Genomic DNA, 22,005 nt, shown 5'->3' on the forward strand with positions numbered 1-22,005 from the left:
CAGGCCTTCATTATCTCTCCCCTGGGTTATTGCAGTGCCTTCCTGATTGGTCTTCCTGATTCAAGTCTTTCACCTCTTTACCCTTTACACAGTGACCAAAGTGATACTCACAGAGCACAGGTTTCCTAGTTCATTCCTCTGCTCAAAGGTTATTAGGGACTCCTCCTCTAAAGCCTTAAGATAAAACATCTGCTTCTCTGTTTGATATTTAAAGCCATCAGAGTATGATTCCAGCTTATCTTCCTAGGCTAACACATTCTCTCTCTTCCAAAACTCAGTTCCACTTCACAGTAAAGAAAGTGTTTCCATCAAGGTAGAATTAACCACTCAGCCAATGGAAAGAGGCTGTTCCCATTCATATGGTAGGGGAATGTAGAATGTTTTTTTTCCCAGAAGCAGGTCTCTGATGTCTTCCACATGGATGCTTCCATTGTAGGTGATCTGGGCGTGTGTCAAAGCACTGTTATGTTGGAAATGCACCCTTTTCTCACTTCTGATTCTTGGGATCTCTACCTTTCTTCAAATCTCAGTTTAAGAATCACCTCTCACATGAAGCCTTTCTTGATTCCAAGCTGCCTCTCTAAACTTTGTATTTCCTTGGGTGTTACTTATTTGTTATTTCTTTGATGGAATGGGATTTCCTTGAGGGCAGACACTATTCCATTTTTGCCTTTATATACCTAGCTAGGTAGCACATGGGGAAGGTTGGTGCCAGTAGATAAAGTACTGGATCTGAAGTCAGGAAGGCTCATCTTCCTGAGTTCAAATCTGGACTCAGACACACTTACTAGCTATGTGACCCTGAGCAAGTCACTTAATTCAGTTTGTCTCAGTTTCTTCATCTGTAAAATGAGCTGGAGAAGGAAATGAATGGCAAACCAAGCCAAGTCACTTCAGTATCTTTACCAAGAAAACCCCAAATGCCATCAAGAAAAATTGGATATGACTGAAAAGTATTGAATAACAGTTGTTAGCACAGTGCTTAGCACATAGTGGATATTTAATAAATGCTTGTGGATTGAGTAGAGTCAGTATGAGACACTGGAAAGACCGTTGGCACTGGAATCATAGTCCTAGAGTCCAGTTCCTACCGCTGACCCTCACTACTTGTGGGATCTTGAGAAAGTTGATATTCTTCTTGGGTCTTGGTTTCCTTATCTGGAAAATGAAGCGGCAGAACTATATGACCTCTGAGATCCCCTCCAGCTCTAGGACTGTGGTCCTATGATTAATTGATTATTATGATTTCATTCCTTCTGTTGCAGTTGTGTCATGTCCTTTATGTTTTCCTAGAAAGAAGCCAGAGTCAGTGTTGGATAGGACGAGACTGGCAAGGCTCTACTTAGAGTTGTTGAGGGCAATGAGGAGAGCATCTTACCTAGGATTGGGGTTTCACCCACCCCTTTACCTTTTCTCCCCCAGACGTCATTGGTGCACCTGTTGAAGACAGTGCGTCTTTTGCGCCTGCTGCGCCTGCTGCAGAAGCTGGATCGGTATTCACAATACAGTGCCATGGTGCTCACCCTGCTCATGTCTGTGTTTGCTCTGCTGGCACACTGGATGGCCTGCATCTGGTATGTCATTGGTCGAAAGGAGATGGAGGCCAATGATCCTCTGGCCTGGGACATTGGTGAGTCTTGGATTCCTGACTCCTTACCCCCAAGGCCCTTATTAAATCTCTATCTTGGGAACTCTTCACTTTTCTCCCTTAGAAACTGTGACCCCTCTAGAATCTCTGACCAATTTCCTATGGGTCCTTCTCAGTAACCCATGAAAAACTCAGGATCTTTGAATTGGCCCCCCCAAAAAACCCAGCCCCACAGGATCCTCCTCCTACTTCTTTCAGTTCCATAAGCCCCCTCAAACTACACTTTCCCCTCAGTCTCTCCCAGGTCCCCCACCCCAAAGTAGTAACTGAGGCCTTGGAAAAGAAGATCCCCATCACATACACACCTGGCCACAGTTTCCTAATTTCTGATGTTTCTCAGTCTTACAGAGGGTTCTTAGATTATAGATTTGGAGCTGGAAAAAAACTAGAGATCATTTAGTCTAACCCTATCATTTGAAAGTTTAGGAAACTGAGGTTAAGTGATTTGTCCAAGGTCAAACAGGTATAGGGATAATCTGCAAGCCAAATTGTCCTTTTCCTTCCCCATTACCATCCAACCAATGTTGTTGTTGGGTAGCATCACAGGTCTCCTTTCTGTTTTCCTCTCTCCCAAATGTAGGCTGGTTACATGAGTTGGGCAAAAGGCTGGAGTCTCCCTATGTGAATGGCTCAGCCATGGGTGGCCCCTCCCGGCGTAGTGCCTACATTGCTGCCCTCTACTTTACACTCAGCAGCCTCACTAGTGTTGGCTTTGGCAACGTCTGCGCCAACACAGACGCAGAGAAGATTTTCTCCATCTGCACCATGCTTATTGGGGGTGAGATACTCTCTTTGTCCTTGGACCTCTGTCCATCCCCTCCCCACCTCAGAAGGCTAGACAATTGTCTATTCTCCCTTGCTTTCATTCTGCTTGGCTCTGGCTCTCCAGTCTCCATGCCCTAGGTGACCTTCCCCAAGGGAGTGTGGCCCCACCAAACAAAACGAGTGTGTTGGTGGTGATTTGTAGAGTACCTTAGCAGAAAACATAAAGGCTCTTGGGAGAGGAGTGGAGGAATCTTTAATGTCAAGGGGACCCTTTCTAGTTATGATCCACACCCTCTACTTCCTCTGTTCCCAAGAAACTGCCTCCAAAGCTACCTGCTGTGGCCACCTTCTATCCCAGTGGTTCCCAAACTTTTTTGACCTACCGCCCCCTTTCCAGAAAAAAAATATTACTTAGCGCCCCCTGGAAATTATGAAACTATTTATTGAACTCAGAATAGAATGTAATACAAAAAAAGTGTGGCCATCACCACCCTCCTGGATCACTGCAGCACCCACCAGGGGGCAATGGTGCCCACTTTGGGAATCACTGTTCTATCCTGTGGGTGACCCTCGCCCCTTGCCCTCAGCAACCTAGTCTTGTCCCTACCTGACTCTGAAGTGCCATTGCCGTCTCCTCCACCCTCCAGCACTGATGCATGCTGTGGTGTTTGGAAACGTGACGGCCATCATCCAGCGTATGTACTCCCGACGATCTCTCTACCACACACGCATGAAAGACTTGAAGGATTTCATCCGAGTACACCGCCTACCCCGGCCCCTCAAGCAGCGAATGCTGGAATACTTCCAGACCACATGGGCTGTCAACAGTGGCATTGATGCCAATGAGGTCAGCATATCTCTCACCTGCATGCACCCTAGCCCTTAAGCTCAGATGGAAGGCCACGCCAGAGGTCATAAATGCCTGACTATAAGCAACCAAGGACAAGATCTTGAGTCAAAGATGAGGGAGGCATGCTGAGACGGCAGGTGGTTCAATGTAAGCTCAATGTAAGCTAGCAGTGTGAGATGACTTTTAAAGAAACTAATGGAATCTTAGGCTATGCTGATAGTCGTAGAGTCTAGGGCTGGGAAGAAGAGAGTCCCGTTGTATTAAGGAGTAAGACTGCCTCTAAAGCTTTGCTGCATTCAGTTCTGGGTACCATATTTTATTAAGGACACTGATAAGCTAAAGAGAATCAAGGGGAAAGTGACCAAGATGAGGAAGAGAAGGTGTGTGGGGTCATATGGTAGTTGTCTTGAAGAGGGTATCAATCAGTTCTATCTGGCCCTTGAGGGAAGGATGGAAGTTAAACATAGACGCATTTAGGCTTGAAATAGGGAGAAGAGAGGGAAAGAATCCTAATATATCTAGCCAGAAGTAGAATGGGCTGGCTTAGGAAGTAATGTAAAAATTCCACAAAGAGTGTAGATGATCAATTATTAGAGATGTTGGAAAGAGGATTGTTATTTAACTCCAGGTTAAACATGGCATCTAAGGTCCATTCCAGCTCATAAGATTCTATGATTCTAGGTGAGACCTGGTCATGGGCCCAGGTGATCAGTGGGGTATGGCCATAGCCATTAAACAGGGGAAGATCTCATTACTGCCCCAGAAGATGGGTAGTTGGGGTGAGATGCAGCAAAAGAGATTGAGGAAGAGAGTCAGGCGTAGAGACGGGAGGTCCTAGGTTCAAATCTGGCCTCAGACACTTCCCAGCTGTGTGACCCTGGGCAAGTCACTTGACCCCCATTGCCCACCCTTATCACTCTTCCACCTATGAGCTAATACACAGAAGTTAAGGGTTTAAAGAAAAAGAGATTGAGGAAGGACTTCTGAGTAATCAGGGTTGGAAGCAAGATCTTCTTTCTTACAGATCCCCCAGCAGATTATGATGAATGTAGCAGCATCAGGAGTAACCTATGTTCTTTATGCAGTTGCTAAAGGATTTCCCAGATGAGCTACGGGCTGACATTGCAATGCACCTGAACCGGGAAATTCTCCAATTGCCTCTCTTCGGAGCAGCAAGTCGTGGTTGCCTTCGAGCCCTCTCACTGCACATCAAGACTTCATTTTGTGCTCCTGGAGAATACTTACTACGAAGAGGGGATGCACTTCAGGCATACTACTATGTCTGCTCTGGGTCACTTGAAGTCCTACAAGACAACATGGTCCTGGCTATTCTAGGTGAGGCCCATAGTCATTGGCTTCAGGGATTACCCAAAGGACTAGACATCTGGAGAATTCAGGGTGGGCACCTAGAATTCTTTTTTTTTTTTAATTTTAACTCTTACCTTCTGTCTTAGAGCCAATACTATGTGTTGGCTCCAAGGCAGAAGAGTGGTAAGGGCTAGGTAATGGGGGTTAAGTGACTTGGGGCACTTAGAATTCTTGATGGCTGTCTTCCTATTTATTTTCTCAATCCCACCATTGACTCTCCTATTGACTATCCTTCAACAGACCATCATTTCTACTGACAGTTCTTTCTCCCATTAAGCATCCTGTCCATTCTAGGCACTGACCATTTCTGATTGCCATTGATCATGCTGACCCTAACCATATTCTACTCCCAACTACTGACCATCTCTCACTCTCATTGATCATTCCAGCCACTGATTATCCTCTTCCTCCACTGATCATGCTCTACACCCCACTAACCACTTCATCTATTGAATATCCTCTACTTCTAGAATTCCAGACATTGATCATCCCAGACACTGACTCCCCCCACCCATACCACTGATAATGCCAATCATTGGCTGTCCTCCATCCCCAGTGATCATTCCATTTGCTGACTCTCTCTTACCCTCACTACTCAGTCTATACACTGAAGATCATTCCAGCGATTGGCCATGTTCCCCCATCAGTTGTTCCAGTCACTGGACATCCCCTAACTCTGCCAATTATTTTAGCCACTGAATGTCCTCACAACCTCACTGATTACCTCATCTATTGACCACTCCACAATTTTTTAAAAAACCCTTACCTTCCATCTTAGAATCGGTACTATGTATTTATTCCAAGGCAGAAGAGAGGTTAGGGCTAGGCAATGGGAGTTAAGTGACTTGACGCAGCTAGGAAGTGTCTGAGGTAAGATTTGAACCCAGGACCTCCCGTCTCTAGGCCTGGCTCTCAATCCACTGAGCCACTAGCTGCTCTCCACCTCACAATTTCAAGCAAACACTGATCAATCCTTGATATCTATTCACTAACCACTATGCAACTCCCTTTGACCATTCCTTCACTAATTAATGATCTCCTCAATTCCTTCAATTCCATGCTCTAGCCTCCCTCACTGATTAGACCCTTGACCATCCAATGTTTATGTTACTCACAGGGAAGGGAGACCTGATTGGGGCAGATGTCTCAGAGCCAGGACTGGACCCTGGGTTGGGATCAGGCTCAGGCTCTTCCGGTTGTGTCCTGAAGACGGATGCTGATGTGAAGGCACTGACCTACTGTGGCTTGCAACAGCTGAGTGGCCAAGGGCTAGCTGATGTTCTGCGGCTCTATCCTGAATATGGGGCTGCTTTCCGAGCTGGCTTGTCCCGTGACCTCACTTTCAACCTGCACCGGGGCTCTGACCCCCATGTATGTATATCATTTACCAGATTAGAGCCTTTTTGTCCTCCCCACTGAAGAAACTGATATTTATATTGCCCCTCAGCAGGATTCCTATGCCAGACTCCTTCAAGACTCTGCCAATGTTCATATGTAGCCATTGCCCCAGCCTCACAGAGATTCATCATGATCCCTTGTCCTTGTTGCTCATCTGGTTGACCTTCTCCTATGTACACATTCATTCATTCATTCATTTATCAAATATTAACTGAGTACCTCTCATATGCCAGGCACTCTGCCAGTGTTGAAGTCTTGTTCTAGGCCAGCGGTTGGCAACCTTTTTGGCTGTGAGAGCCATAAACGCCACATTTTTTAAAATGTAATCTCATGAGAGCCATACAGTGCTCACAGTGCCACTCCTGTAACAGCGCCTGAAAAAAATTGACTTTATGGCTTCTGCAGAAAGAGCCATATCTGGCCCTCAAAAGAGCCATACGTTGCCGACCCCTGGTCTAGGCAATCCTTGTCTGTCAGTCCCTGGACCTATGTCTAGGGTCCTAATTTTGCTTTTTGCTTTCCCTACCTCTTTCTGGTTCTATCTTCATCTCCAGGTCCTTCTCTCTCTTCTTTTCTCTCTTCGTTTCTCTCTCTCCATGACCTCAGAGTTGGGGAAAGGATGTACCCAAGGCTTTGCCATCAGAATTCTGCTCTATCTCCTCCCCATTCTGATCCTGAAGATCATTAGTTTGAGGGTGGGAAAAGAACTAGAGGAGTTGGTGTTGAAGAAACCAAGGCAGCATCTTTCAGAAACTGACTCCTTTCTCTCCCCGCCCCCAACCCCACCTTGTCCTCTCCAGGGCCTCAGTCGATTTTGCCGATCCCCACGCCTTTCTCAGGTAACCTATGCCCCTGGGGAGTGGGGCTGGACTGGGACCCTCAGGGGTTTAGGGCAGGGAAGAGTAAGCTTCTTAAGGGCAGGAAGCAATTTTTTACTTTTGTAAATTTTTTACTATGCCATTTTTTACTTTTGTAGCCCCAGAACCTACCAATATACAAATATATATATATATATATANACTAGATGATTTCTTTTTTCTTTTTTTTTTTTCCAAACCCTTACCTTCTGCCTTGGAGTAACTCCAAGGCAGAAGGTAAGGGTTTGAAAAAAAATGAACAACACTGTGTATTGACTCCCAAGGCAGAAGAGTGGTAAGGGCTAGGCAGTGGGGGTCAAGTGACTTGCCCAGGGTCACACAGCTAGGAAGTGTCTGAGGTCAGATTTGAACCTAGGACCTCCCTTCTCTAGACCTGGCTCTCAATCCACTGAGCTACCCAGCTGCCTCCCTAGATGACTTCTGAGGCCCATCCTAGTTCTAAATCTGTGATCTTATGATCCTATATTGTTAGTGGTCCTGTTATTCCTCTTCTAGTCCAGTAGACATATTAACTTCAGGTAGCTCTTCTGACCTGTGTTGTTATATATATATATATATATATATATATATATATATATATATATTTAAACTCTTACCTTCCATCTTGGAGTCAATACTGTGTATTGCAATCCACTGAGCCACCAAGCTTCCCCCTACAGATACATATATTGAGAGAGATAGGTAGTTAGGTAAGTAGGTAGATAGGTAGGTAAAAATGATAGATAGATAATAAGTGTAAGGGTTGGGAAGTTGTGTCTTTCCTCAGTCCTGCTGCTGCCTCGGACAAAATCATTTGAAAAGAGAAAAGCTCCTTCAAGCTTTAGAAGTTTTGGAGAAGAAGGCTCCCTTACTCAGAGAAGGGGCAGTCTTCTCTGTGGCCCCTGAGGCCATAAATGGCCCACTCTTCCTTTAGCCCCAGTCAGACAGCTTCGGTTCCTCCTCAGACAAGACCCTGCCATCGTCCATCGTGGAGGCCGAAGGAGGCCCAGAGCCTGCGGGAGCCCCTCGACCCCGCCGGCCACTCTTGCTGCCTAGCCTCAGCCCTGCTCGGCCCAGAGGCTCCCTTGCCAGCCTTCTGGGTGATGAGTTGCCTCCATTCTCTACCCTCACTTCTTCCCCTTCCCTTTCTCCCTCCCCTTCCCCTGCCCCTGCTGGCCGGGGCCAAAGCCCCTCCCTTCATGCCCCTATGAGGGGTCCTGCTGCTTGGAAGGCCCCTCAGCTGCTCATCCCCCCATTGGGCACCTATGGACCCCCGGACCTCAGCCCCCGGTGAGATGCCCAGCCATCCCCAATCTGTCCTCCTCACTCTTCTTCCCAACTTTCTAAAGTTCTTTCTACCGTGCCACTCACTCCCTCAACTCCTGAATTCTCCTGCTGAGCCACTGCCCACTTTGTTCTCTCAAACACCCCCTGCCAGGCCCCAGCCCAGCTTTGCCCATTGCCCCACTTCGCCAATTTCCCATCCTGCCAGGTATCCCCTCACTGCTCCCCACTGACCTGACCTTGTCACCCTTCTGTCCTTTCGCTCTATTCTCTGCCTTCTCTGCTTGTAACGACGGCCTTTCCCATCCCCATCCTCCTCCCCGGCTTCCCCAGGGTAGTGGATGGCATTGAGGACTCTAGCAGCACCGGGGAATCTCAGAGCTTCCAGTTCACCCGGGGACCCAAGCTGCCTCGTCCTCGAAGACAGTCACCTCTCTCAGGTACAAGTCCAGCTTTGACTCAGTTTAAATCCCACCTTCTATATTCCATTCTCCGTCCCACTCTCCATATTCCACTGCTAGGGGTTTCCCTCTGAGATCACTTTTTGTTTTCACTGTGTATATCTTTTTTTTTATGCGATTTCATTTTATTATCCCTCATAATTTTAATTACAAGGCAATTAATGTATTTCAGCATATTCAAAGTGAATGTAATATTATATAATGTATTCAATTTTATTGGCTTCTGTATTTTTCTTAAAGAGTCTCAACTCTGTACTCAGAAACCCTTGATTCCAATTCAGCCTCTGTAACTTATCTCTTTTTAGGGTTCCACAAAGTTGAATCCACTTCTAATAGAATTTCTATCCATTGTTTAACTGAATTAGTGAACAAATGAATCAATGAATGAGAGAGTGAATGAAAATGTGTTTATTAAGTAAGCACTTGCTCTATGCAAAGAACTGTGCTAAGTATTGAGAATACAAATAGAAAAGAAATTACTGTTCTCAAGAAGCTTAGATTCTATGGAGATATAATTTCACTGTGTATATCTTACCTGTACATAGTGAGTTCCTTGAAGGTAGAGACTACCCCATTTTGCCTTTCTCTTTATCTTGCAGAACTTAGATGTGGCCCATAAAAACGTATTGAGGGGTAGTTATGTGGCTCAGTGGACAGAGAGCCAGGACAGGAGGTGCTGGGCTCCAATCTGGCTTCAGTCACTCCCTAGCAGTGTGACTCTGGGCAAGTCACCACCCCAGTTACGTATCCCTTGCCATTCTTCTGCCTTGGAATTGACACTTACAATCAATTCTAAGACAGAAGGTAGAGGTTATTTTCAATAAAAGAAAAATCTTAATGATTGATTGTTGGAGACCCGAGACTATCAGTCAATCAGTTAATCAACTCCCTATTTTGGATCCTCCTCACCTCCCTCCCATCTTCTCTGTTCTCCAGACTCTCCCCAAGGGCTCCCTGTGGTGAAAAGAGGGAGGGCTCTTTCATCTCTCCCAATCTTCAATAGCCTGCTGGCCACCCAAGTCCCTGCACTGACCATCTGCCTCTCCTTTCCCTTTTCTGATTTCAGGGTCTGGACCCAACAAGGAGCTGGCTGCCGAAACAGAGGAGATGAAGGTGAAAGTTTGTCGATTGAACCGGGAGGTGAGATATCCGTGACAATTATTATACATATCTAGTGCTTTAAGATTTGTAAAATGTTTTAAGGACACTATTTGAGGACCCTGAGAGCCAGGTACTATGGCACTTTGTTATCCCTGCTTTGTGGTTGAGGAACAGAAAGGTCCAATGATTTGCCTGTGATTCACATAGTTAGCATCAGAAGTGAGATTCAATCTTTCTCTCTTGATTCCAATTCCAGGGCTCTCTGAGACATTTCCTTTGTCCAATTAACGGGAGAAAACCGAATCCTTTAAGAGACTCCTCTCACCCCCAAACTGGGTAGACTTTCTGGCCTATAGAGACTCTCAACTCTGAGATAAGAAGAAAGAGGTGACATGCAATTTGGGCCTCCTTCCTATCTCCCACTTACTTTTCTAGATCTTTCTCTAGCCTTATCCCAATTTGAACCCAAGAAAGTGGAAGTGAGGAAATAGTCAGTGGGGAGGAGATGAGGAAGATAGGAAGGAAGGAGGCCACTAGGCTCCATGCTGATCAGAACCCCAGACATCTAGACCTTGGCTTGATCTTCCAGGTATGGTGAAAAAGCCCTCCACTAGACAGGTCTTAGCCTCTGGATCAGGGGGTACATCATCTGCCATTTGTCTCTGAGTTGTTGCCAGGGAGCCATAGACTCCTCACCCTTGTGATTTTGTCACCCTCTCTGCTCTGGTAAACAGCCACCATCCCACAGGGGCTGGGAGGGGGAGGTGGCAGAGCTCCTGTTAGTAGGGCAGAAAAAAGGTCTGGCAGAGCAGCTGTACTCTTTGCTTAGGACAATCCTTCCCATAAATTGAGCCCCGAGATAGGCAGCAGGAGAGAGTTTCCAAACAGACTCAGTTCTTTGCAGGACCTACTAGAACACGGTGTTGTTTTTGAAAAAATACAGCTTTACAGGCATGTGTTTCTCCCCTCCAGCAAATAAGCTCATCATAACCATATTAGACCCTTTCCTTTTTTTTCCCACCCTTCTCTTCTGTTTTGGAATCAATTCTGAAGATCAGTTCCAAGGCAGAAGTGCAATAAGGACTAAGCAACTGGGATTAAGTGACTTGCCCAGGGTTGCACAGCTAGGAGAAGCCACATTTGAACCCAGGAAAGTCCTGACTTTCAATCCACTGAGCCACCTAGCTGCCCCTCACATTGTTTTTTATGGAATCACAAGTTTATAGCTGGAAAGAATCTTTGAGACACAAACATTTATTAAGCACCTACTATGTGCCATACACTGTGCCAAACATCAGAAATATAAAGATCAGCAAAAGGCAGTCCCTGGCTTCAAGGATCTCCCAATCTAAAGAGGGAGAGAGCATGCAAGCGAGTATATATAGATAAAATGTCTTTAGAATAATTGAGGAGAGTCTCAGAGGGAAGGCACTAGCATTAAGAGGTTTTAGAAAAGGCTTCTTACAGAAAGCAAGATTTTAGCTGGGACTTGAAGGACGCTAGGAGGCAGAGATGAGGAGGGGAAAGTATTCCAGGCATGGAGGACAACCCATGATAATGCAAAGAGAAGGGGAAGCTAGGTGGTTCAGTGGATGGAGTTGGGTGGCCCTGGGTTCAAATAGAGCCTCAGACACTTCTAGCTGCATGACCCTGGGTAAGTCACTTAACTTAGCCCTTACTGCACTTTTGCCTTGGATCTGATACTTAGTATTGATTCTAAGATGGAAAGTAAGAGTTTAAAAAAAGAAGAAAAAAATGCTTGAAATCTGGAAATGGAGTATCTTGGCTGAGAAATAGCAAGGAGACCAGTGTCACTGAATTGCGGGGATTATGAGAGGGAGGGTAATGTATAAGAAGACTGAACGGGCAGTGGGAGCAGATTATAAAGGACTTTGGACGCCAAATAGAGGATTTTATATTTGATCCTAGAAGTGTTAGAGAGATATTGGCATAGATTAAATGGGAGGGAAGGGCTACATGGTCAGCCCTAGTCCACCCTCCTCATTTTACAGATGAGAATACTAAGGTCCAGAGAGTTTGTGATTTGCTCCAGGATGCAGTAAATAGTAGAGCTAGACTTTGAACCCAGGTCCCCTAATGATACTAATAGTAATAGTAGTATATTTATATACCACTTTAAGGTTTGTGCATCACTGTGTATCTTATTTGACCCAACAACCCTGTGAGATAGGTGCTATTATCGTCTTTATTTTACAGGTGAGGAAATTGAGTCTGAGAGAGGTTAAGTGACTTACTTAGGGTTGCACAAGTAGTGTGAGGCAGGATGCCAACTCAGGACTTTCTGACTTCAAGTTTAGTACTCTCTAAATTCAAGACTTATCTCTCTCCCACCCCAAAACTCCTATTATACCATATTGCTTCTTGTTCTATTTCCTCTGTATTAGTTCTCAGCCTCTAAAATCCCCAGAGTGCAGGTTCATGCTGGTTTCTGACTCTTCTGTCATCAATCTCAGCTACCTTTCATTCCCCTAGTATCACCCCTCTGTGCCATTTCTGATGCCATCCTGTCCTCTATAGCTAGAGAAACTAACATTTCTTTAGAAGTCATTCTTCAAGGTTCCACAGTTTCAGTGGTATGAGTGCTCTCCTAGATGTAACAAAGATTACAACAGTGCCTTGTCTTAGAGGATAGGGCTGCACAAATTGCCAAGGCTAGGAAAACAAATAGACAAATGAATACTCAGTTAACTTTTCATTTAGCTAGACTGGCCCTTAGACCATAGACACACCATCCATCATTGGACCCATACTCAAACCCTTTCCAGCTTGGAAGGCCACATGATCTGAAAGCACAGACATTTTTTAAAGGATTTATTTTTTAAAAATTAAAACATTTTAATAACAAATTTCTATGAGTTTTCCGAAATTATAGAGTTCAAATTGTCTCCTTCCCTTTTTCCCTCCCCCCTCCTGGAGCTGGCAAGCAATTCAATCTGGGTTATACATGTACTATCATGCAAAACATGTTTCCATATTGTTCATTTTTTTTTAAACTCTTGTACTTCGGTGTATTGTCTCATAGGTGGAAGATTGGTAAGGGTGGGCAATGGGGGTCAAGTGACTTGCCCAGGGTCACACAGCTGGGAAGTGGCTGAGGCCGGGTTTGAACCTAGGACCTCCTGTCTCTAGGCCTGACTCTCACTCCACTGAGCTACCCAGCTGCCCCCCTATATTGTTCATTTTTGTAGGTGAATAATCTTATAAAACCAAAACCCTAAATATAAATAAACAAGCAATAAAGCATGTGCTTCCATCTGCATTTCTACTCCAACTGTTCTTTCTCTGGCGGTGGAGAGCATTCTTTTTCATAAGTCCCTCAGAATTGTTCTGGATCATCATATTGCTGTTAGTAACAAGTCTTTCACATCAATTGTTCCACAATATTGCAGTATGATGATCTCCTGGTTCTGTTTATTTCATTCTGCATCAGTTCATGGAAGTCTTTCTAGCTCTTTCTGAAATCATCCTGTTCATCATTTCTTATAGCACAATAGTATTTCATCACTATCATATACCACAATTTGTTCAGCCATTCCTCAACTGAGGGACAACCCTAAAAAGATTTTTAAAATAACCCTTGCATATTGGTTCTAAGGCAGAAGAGTAAGGGCTAGGCGATGGGGGTTAAATGACTTGCCCAGAGTCACACAGCTAGGAAGTGTCTGATGTCAGATTTGAACCTGGGATCTCCTGTCTCTAGGCCTGGCTTCCAATCCACTGAGTTACCCACTTGTCCCTAAGGATTTTTTAAAAACAAATATAATTATATGAATTGTCTTGCCAATTTGTTCTGTCTTAATTGTTATTGGGTAGTTTGAATTGATAAGAAAATGCATGTATCTTTGTTTTTCATATCCTCTACATTTCCCAGGGTATTCTTCCCCTTCTCAGAGATTGATCCTTTTTTAACAAACGATAAAAAAGAGGGGGGAAAATCAGTTCAGCAAAGCATAGGCAACATATTGAAAAGTCTGACATTTATATGTGGTGAGTTCCAAACACTCTGCAAGGAAGTCCAGGAGTTACCTTTCAGCATCTCTTTGAGGCCATTGGTCATAATCATTTCACTACATCGAATTTTGCTTATTTAATTGTTATCATTCTTTCTCTTTACATTGTTGCAATCATTGTGTGTATTACTTCTCTTTGCATCAGTTTCTTTGTTTTCTGGCACTTCTCTGAACTCATCATATTCCTGGTTTCTTTCAGAACAACAATATTCTATTACCATTCTGTACTACAACTTGCTTAGCCAATCCCCATTCATAGGAATCTGCATTGATTCCAATCCTTTGTTACTTCAAAAACAAAAACAAAAACAAAAACAAAAACTTACTACTATAAACATTTGGTTGTAGAAGGGACCTTTTATTTTTTTTTCTCATTGGTCTTCTTGGGGGTAATTGCCCAGTGGCAGGTGCTCTGGGTCAAAAGGTGTGAGAATTTTAGTTAGTTTCTCTGCATGAATCCAAATTTGTATAGCTTTATAGAATTCAGGGTGGCCTCTGTGGTAGAACATAAGGAGAGAATTTTTCGTAGAGGCCTATAATAATAACTATATTTTTTGTAGATCACCCACCTCAACCAGGAAGTGTCTCAGCTGAGCAGGGAGCTTCGCCACATGATGCATTTGCTTCAAGCCTGGCTGGCATCCCGGGCCCCCTTTACAGACTTTCCCGGTCCCCCTGGACCTTCTACTCCTCCATGTCCACCACCAAGACCTCTCTATTCTCCACTGTTGACTGAGCCATGTCCTAGGACTGGGGATACCACATGTGCTGAGATCCACTGTCCCCAAAGTTCTCCCCCAGCTGGTCTGGGGGAATCAGAAGTGAGGATCTCTCCTCAGAGCTCCAGACCTGCTACACCAACCCTGTGCCCCCTGCAGCTCCACCCTTCTAGCCCTGCTTCTCAGCCTGCCTCTCTGGGACCATCACCTGGGCTGGAAGTTCCATCCCCACCTGCTGGCTCTGTCTTCCCAAATGGCTCAGCTTCACTCCAGGGCACCGACCAGTATCACTTCCACTCCAGTTCAGACACTTTCCACTGACCATGGTTTTAGGGCCCAGGCCTATCCAGTGGGGGCTTGGGCCACCCCCGGGGAGGGGTTGGGTATATCTTGCCTGCCCATTACAGGGTCAAAAGCCACTGGCTGGACTGCTCATCATAGGGCCCTCTGGACTTCAGAGGTGTGACAAATGGTGGTAAACCCTGACCCCTCTCCCTTTTTCATCCTTTTCCTCCTAACCCTGCACTCCTGGTGGGGCCAACTGAGCCAACTGTGCCCAGTGGACATGAGAAAGGGAGTCGTGCCTGCGTCAGACTGAGTGGAGGAAGTGCCCTTCTCCCTGGTGACCTACAAGAAGGTAAGGAGGTGTGGTGGAAGGGAGGGGGTGTCAAGGAATGCTGGGTGAACAAAGCTAGGCTAAATGGGGAAGACTGAAAAGTCCTGGAGGTTTTCCTGTTTGGGGAAGGGACATTTGAGAAAAGAAGCAAACACTAAGTCCTAGGCTGGGATCTCCAAAGGTCCAGCTGAACTCTGGACAGACAATAAGGACTTAAGTGATTTCTGTCTCTTGCTCTAACTGTAACAGGTATGAGAGTTTAGATTGCAGGAAGGACATTTTTGCCTAGTGCGATAGGAAAGGCTAAAACAGAGCGATGGAAATAAGATCTTTCTCTTGAGATCACCTAGTAAGGGTAAGAGACATTCCCCTCTGCAGCCTCATCCCCACTCTCTACTCTGAGCTGAGGAAAGTAAAGGATCTGAAGTCTTCAGCCATGGGGAGAGATCTCCAGGCACATATAGTCCTTAGGCATCATACATCCTGGGTGGGGAAGGGTCATTGAATTTATAGATTTAGATCTGGGAGGGACCTTCGAGGTCACCAATTCCAACCCTCTCGTTTTACAGATGAGGAAATTGAGGCTTGGAGAGGTTAAAGTGCCTTGACCAAACTAGTAAGTGTCCGAGGCAGGCTTCAAACTTCAGCACTCTTGACTCTTCAATCTAGTGCTCAATCCAATATACTGCCTTGCCCATTCAGGGATCCAGATAGAATTTCTCTGAAAAATTCTTGCACCCATCTGAGGGGGTGAAAATGAGAGTGAGGGAAGTCCCTGGGACCCAGCAGAGCAGGAGTACATACTCTTTAGTTTCCATTTGCTTATTGCCTTAAGGGTTACAAAGTGCTTTTCTCACAACTTTTTGGGAAGTGGGAAATATTGCCTTCCCCACTTTAAGAATGAGGAAAAGGGGCAGCTAGGTGGCATAGTGGATAAAACACCAGGCCTGAAGTCAGGAAGACCTGAGTTCAAATTTGACATCAGATACTTCCTAGCTATATGAATCTGGGCATGTCATTTAACCTCATTGCCCAGCCCTTACTGCCCTTCTGCTCTATAATCTATACTTAGTATCCATTCTAAGACAGAAGGTAAAGGTTTAAAAAAAAAAAGAGGAAAAGATTTGGAGACTCCAATACTTAGTGTCGATTCTAAGATAAGGGTTTGAAAAAAATGAGGATTGGATTTGGAGACTTGACCGTGACTAGCTTGTGGCCTGAATATTGAGGGTGTCAGGATTCAAACTCAAGTCTCTTAATTCCCAAGTCCAGCCCAGTATCACCTTTCAAATGTTATCAATAGAGCCTCAGGCTCTCATCCCCCAAGCTGACTCAGTCCTAGAATAATGTTTAGGATGGGGGGAAAGGGAGGGTGGAAAGGAAGGAGGCAAAAGGGGAGTCAACTATGTTTTTCTATATCTCCAAGTACATCTTTAGCTCTGGTGCTTGTGTGTGTTTTGACTCTAGGTTCCAGCTCAAAGTGACCAGTCTGGCTGTGGACGACCCTTCAGATATTCCCAGGAACCACCCTTTCCAGGCTCTTCAGCTCTGACCCTTTTCCCAGTGCCCCAACTGTGGCTAAGCCCATCTACCTCCCTCCCTGCACTGTCTCACACTCAGGGTCCCCGTTCCATATAAACCATTCCTGCTCCCTGAGCATTGGGCCATATCTCCCACCTGTATCCTCCTCTAGAGAACCTTCCTTTTCCTCTCTCTGGCTCTCATAGGGGAAATAAAATTCTCTTTATTTTTGTAGCTGTTGGGCCTGACTATTTCTTGGGATAGATTGGGAAGTGCCTAAGGCTCAGGGGAGGCCAGACCAAGCAGGGGACTGCAAAGGCCCTACCTGCACTGTACCCTCGGGGCCCCTGTTGCCATCTCTAGGAGGAGCAAAGGCGCCAGCCTGCCTGGCACAACATTCAAGACACCAGGGGCCCCAGGGGCAGGGAGGAGGGTTTCTTAACAAGTGCTCCTGGGACCCATTATAACATCTAACTTACCTCCCCCTACACAACACTTAGGAAAGACAAAACCCTGGTTCCCCTAGTTCAAGACAGAGGGGAGTAGGAAGGAATTTCTGTCAGATGGAATGGCTCCCCTTCCTCCTGTAAAATCCACGCCCCATTCTCATTGTCCCCAAGTGTTGAAATGCAGCTGTGTCTGAGAAGGAGCATGTGTCATCTGCCTAGGATCTTCTGTGTCTCCCACTCTTCCCCACTCCCACCCACCTTCTGGATATTTATAACTTATACCCCTCCCAACCCTCCACCTCCACACTCCTGTGCCTCTACCTTCCTCAGCATCTTGGTGGGGGAGGGGGATCGCCTCCGTGGCCAGATGGTGTTAGAGATGGGGAGGAGTTGTGGAGTTGTGGGATGGTCTCAGAGTAACTAAGTCTCTCTAGGCCATGAGAGGAGAGCAGTCTTCTTGGGAACAACATCCTGTCCTGTCTTGGAGGTTATCTGGGGTCCCAGAACAAATCTAGGACACTGTTTCCATTGGGGTGGGACAGGATGACATGAGGATACAGAGGTTGGATTTCCTGGCTTGGCTTCCTGGGATGCATCTCCTAGCCAGCATTCTTGTAGTAGCTCCTCCCAATTAACCTGAAGCCCTTTTAAAATCCCCCCCCACAACAATGCTCACAATTAAGCTTTCTCTTAATGCCATCCTGAGGTCTTTTTCTTGGATCTGGAGTACACTGTAGTGTCAAAGGGATGATGAGTTCTAGTCCTTCCTCTACCACTAACTCTTTGTGGTCTTGGGCAAGTCTGGCCTCAGTTTCTCCAGCTGTAAAACATGAAGGGATTGGTCTTGACTTCTAAGGTCCCTTCTAGTTCAGACTGTTGATGAGACCGCAATGTCCAGTTGGGGAGTCGGGTAGAGGGAAGAGGTCTGGGGTTTGTTAAGTTGAATTGAATTGCTAGGGATGCGAGATGGGGCGAGGGGGATCCCCGAATCCCAATGAGAAAATGTATTGGGGCTGACAGCCTTATTTGTATATTTATTTAAACATCTTTCATAGCTCACTAATTACAATGCATCCATCCTAGCCCGAGTTCCAGCCGGTACCCTTCTTCCCAGCAAGGCCAGGCCTTGCAGCGTCAGGACCGGGGAGCCCCGCCCAGTCCGCAGCCTGCTCCACCCCGATCTCGGAGGTCTGGTCGCTTCTCTCCGCCCAATGCCACGAACTACAAGTCCCAGGACACCCCAACCCCAAGTCCTTTTTCCCGCCGCGAGGTCGCCCCCTGCAGGTTCTGCGAGAATGCCGGGAGAACTCCCTTTTCATTGGTCGCATCTCCCTGTCAGTCACCCGGGACCGGAGAGGGGCGGGGCAAAGTCGGAAGATCCGGATCCGGAGCGGCTGAAAGGCGGAAGTGGAGGCCGGAGCCTGGGACACTGCCGGGGGGGAGAGGAGCGGAGCCAGTCCGCAGAGCCGGCCTCGAGCAGCCCCGTCGCCCCAGAGCCTCCGTGAGTAAGCCTGCCCTGGGACCTCCGTGAGCTCCCGCCCGCGCCTCTACGTTGCCAGGCCTCGCCCTTTCCTCTTTTCTCCCTCCTCCCTCTCTGCCGACCCCAGTTGAGGGGACACTTGCCCCTCCCAGGGTCCCGGCGTATGACCCCTCCCCCGACCCGTAGTCCGAAGGCGGGGGAGGGTCTCCCCTGTCCACGCCCAGCCCGGGGGTGGGGGGGGGCGGCAAGACCCAGGTCCTGTGGTGCGACCTGCCCTGCCCGGCTCAGGCCTCAGCGAGCCCCTCTTCCTCCCCCTTCCCATAGACCGGGGCGACCCAGGGCTGTCCCCCGCCCCTGGCCTTGGGGCCCCGGTCGTGACCGGCGACTGATCTTGGGGGTGTCGCTTGCAGGGCGGCGACCACTGCGCCCCTCCCCTCCTCCAGCTGTGGGGGGCGTTCCCCTTCTTCCCCGCCCCCCGGAAACCGTGTGCTCCTACCTGTCTTGGCCAGGGAGAGCTGGCTTCTGTCCTGATTTTTTTCTCCCCCGGTGGCTGAGACCTCAGACACTTTTTTCCTGCCACTGACACAAAGAGGGAAAGGAACAAGTTTTTATTAAGGACACCTGCTATGTGCCAGGCACTGTATTAAACTCTTTACAAACATCTTGTTTAATCCTCACGACAACCTTGTGAGGTAGGCGCTGTAAGCATTTCTGTTTTACAGTTGAGGAAACTGAGGCAATAAGGTGAAGTGACTTGCCCAGGGTCACTCAGCTAGCAAGTGTCTTGAGGTCTCATTTGAACTCAGGTCTTTCTGACTCAAGGCCCAGTACATTCTATCCACTACATCAGGTCTCTTTTTGTTTGTTTGTTTTTTCTTCCTTCCTACCTTCCCTTGGACACTATCCCCCTCACTTAGCTTCCCTTTTCTCTTACATTTCCCTCTTTCTGTTTTCTGTGTTCTATTGTCTTCCCTCAGACTGTGGATCAAGCTCATTTTTCAGAGCAGAGCTTCAGGTCTGTCTCAATCTTTAGGGCTAGGGTGAGAGGGGATATCTCTCTTCATTTCCCCCTACCAACATGAAAGAAATTATGCAGTTTTCTTGTAGGGATGACTCCCCTTTTATGAATATCATCCCAGCAGTTTGTTCAATCTTAGTTATAGCTCAGGGTGGATTAGTCCACTATCTCAAACTGTCTGTTCCTGGCTTGGCCCCCTCCTCCCAGAGCACGTGAGTGTTTTCCAAGCTTCCTCTGTGGGATGGCTCCTCCTAAGGCAGCTGTCTGTTGGCTTTCCCTGGAAGGGGAAGTAAACTAGGGACCTCCCTGAGGGTGAAGGGTGTTGGGGCAGGAGGTTTCACCCTAAAGCAATGCCTCTTGTGATTCCAGAGTGGATAGCTTTAGGGTTTTGATATACTTCTGTGAAACTTTTATACAACTATAGTTATGTCAGTGAATACAAGTTCTTACCAAACAGAAACCTGCCCTCCCAAGGGGTACATTAAGTTTATATTTCTTTTGTTGGTGTCTTGGGGGTGTGAAACAGTTGCTCCAGAATGATAGTCACTCAGACCATGTGAATCCAAAATAGAGGCCAAGGGACTGCTTGGCTTGGTTCTTTGAGGTCTTACACTTTATATCTATATTGAACTTAGACACCCCTACATGTCCCCAGAAGGCTCTTTAGCTTACCCAGTGCCAATGTTCTGTGGTGACCATAGTTTCTTTGAGTAATACCTTGTAACTACAACACTTTTTGTTTCATAGGTTTCTGTTGACTTTTAGATAGTTCTTCGTGCCTGACTTTTCCAATTGAATAGGTTTCCCTTTTTTAAATGATTTTTGTTTTAAATCTATGGAGTATTATTGTATTTCTGATGACTAGTTTATACTCCTCAGAAATAGCAGCTAGAGATTAAGTTTCCTATTTTGTGTTTCCTACCTGTATACATATGGCTTGATAAGGGAGACAAGACAATATGCTTTGGTAAATCAGGTTTAGTAGAGGGGAACTTTTTTCCCCTAGTTCAACTATGTAATCTCTTCCCAGTAGTGAGAGAATTGTATTCTTTTCTCATTGGATTTCAGTGAGATGTACTCTCCTTTCTCTGCCTGCCTCTTCCCATCCCCAAAGAGGGCTAGGCAGGTGGGGACCACCTTGTGAGCCATATTTCTTATTGCCCTGCCAATCCCCCTTCCCCTCTTTTTTGCTTGCCTGCAGTACCTGAAATGCCTGCTCAGAAGTACATGTTTTACTTTAGCATCCCAACAGAATAGTCTGGGCTCTCAATATTGGAGAGGGCAACTACTACCATTTCAGATCATTGGCACCAGGCATGATATCATTTCATCTCCATGCTGTACCTTGTATAGGTTGGTACTTATAGGTACTTTGAAGATGAAGTAGTTATGAAAATAAAGCAACTTTCCTCCAATCCAAGGTAACTTGTAAAGGTTTTCTTTTTTTTTTTAAACTCTTATCTTCTGTCTTAGTATTAATTCTAAGATAGAAGACTGATAAGGGCTAGGCAGTTGGGGTTAAGTGACTTGCCCAGATCATACTAGCTAGGGGTCTTGGTGCTCCATCCAACCATGTTATCTGGCTGCCCCTTATACATTTTCTCTTTTTCTTTTTTTTTTTTAAACCCTTGTACTTCGGTGTATTGTCTCATAGGTGGAAGATTGGTAAGGGTGGGCAATGGGGGTCAAGTGACTTGCCCAGGGTCACACAGCTGGGAAGTGGCTGAGGCCGGGTTTGAACCTAGGACCTCCTGTCTCTAGGCCTGGCTCTCAATCCACTGAGCTACCCAGCTGCCCCCCCTTATACATTTTCTTAACAGCAGCAGCTTAATTGTATTTGGATACTGGTGTTCCCTCATTCTGAGGGAAACTAAGAACAGGGAAAAAGACACTGCTCATTTGCCTTTTCTGCTGCAGTCCCCAGTAGAAAAGAGGCCCACAGAGATAATTTTTGTGGGACAGACCTCTTCTGCTTCTCAGAAAGCAGAGGTAGTGATCACTGGGATAGACAAGTCATTATCATTAGTCGCCATTTGCTACTCTGCAAACCTGTTGATTCTCTTTTAACTTTTTCTTTTGCTTTTGGCTTGCCACTTTGATATCCTGAGCAATTAATGAGCAACCCTGACCTTAGAATGCTTTTTGCTTCATGAGGACCTAAAAGTGATAGTGATTAAAAACTGAATTCGAGATTTAGCAGCCATGATTGAGAGGGGTGGGGATGGGGGTGGGGTCTGGCAAAGGAGCAAGTCAGGGAACCAGCAGAAGAGGAGATATCTGGGTAAAGTAGATCTCTGTACTGCCCTGAGCTCTCAACTTTGTGTCATAGCCTGATGCTTACAGGTAAGATATAGCAAATATATAGGCTACTTTTTATCCTGAATCTATTGGTATGTAAATAGAAGTATAGGGCTTTTTTTTTTTCTTCAATATTCAGCT

General features: G+C 46.2%; 2 protein-coding genes across 2 annotated transcripts in view; both read left to right on the forward strand.

Moving 5' to 3' along the window:
* The window catches only part of KCNH4 (potassium voltage-gated channel subfamily H member 4), a 28,611-nt gene extending 13,808 nt beyond the window's left edge, over positions 1 to 14,803 (forward strand). The window contains exons 7-16 of the mRNA XM_044674250.1: positions 1,423 to 1,630; positions 2,229 to 2,426; positions 3,061 to 3,260; positions 4,349 to 4,598; positions 5,749 to 6,002; positions 6,830 to 6,868; positions 7,821 to 8,176; positions 8,504 to 8,610; positions 9,698 to 9,771; positions 14,324 to 14,803. Coding sequence (XP_044530185.1) covers positions 1,423 to 1,630; positions 2,229 to 2,426; positions 3,061 to 3,260; positions 4,349 to 4,598; positions 5,749 to 6,002; positions 6,830 to 6,868; positions 7,821 to 8,176; positions 8,504 to 8,610; positions 9,698 to 9,771; positions 14,324 to 14,803 — 2,166 coding nt within the window. The remainder of the gene's footprint in view (positions 1 to 1,422; positions 1,631 to 2,228; positions 2,427 to 3,060; positions 3,261 to 4,348; positions 4,599 to 5,748; positions 6,003 to 6,829; positions 6,869 to 7,820; positions 8,177 to 8,503; positions 8,611 to 9,697; positions 9,772 to 14,323) is intronic.
* Positions 14,804 to 18,488: 3,685 nt separating this feature from the next.
* Positions 18,489 to 22,005, forward strand: part of RAB5C (RAB5C, member RAS oncogene family) — a 53,418-nt gene continuing 49,901 nt past the window's right edge. Inside the window, exon 1 of the mRNA XM_044677124.1 lies at positions 18,489 to 18,569. The gene's annotated coding sequence lies outside the window, so the exon portion shown is untranslated. The remainder of the gene's footprint in view (positions 18,570 to 22,005) is intronic.

This window comes from Gracilinanus agilis, chromosome 4 (genome assembly GCF_016433145.1).
Source record: "Gracilinanus agilis isolate LMUSP501 chromosome 4, AgileGrace, whole genome shotgun sequence".
Classification (NCBI taxonomy): Eukaryota; Metazoa; Chordata; class Mammalia; order Didelphimorphia; family Didelphidae; genus Gracilinanus; species Gracilinanus agilis.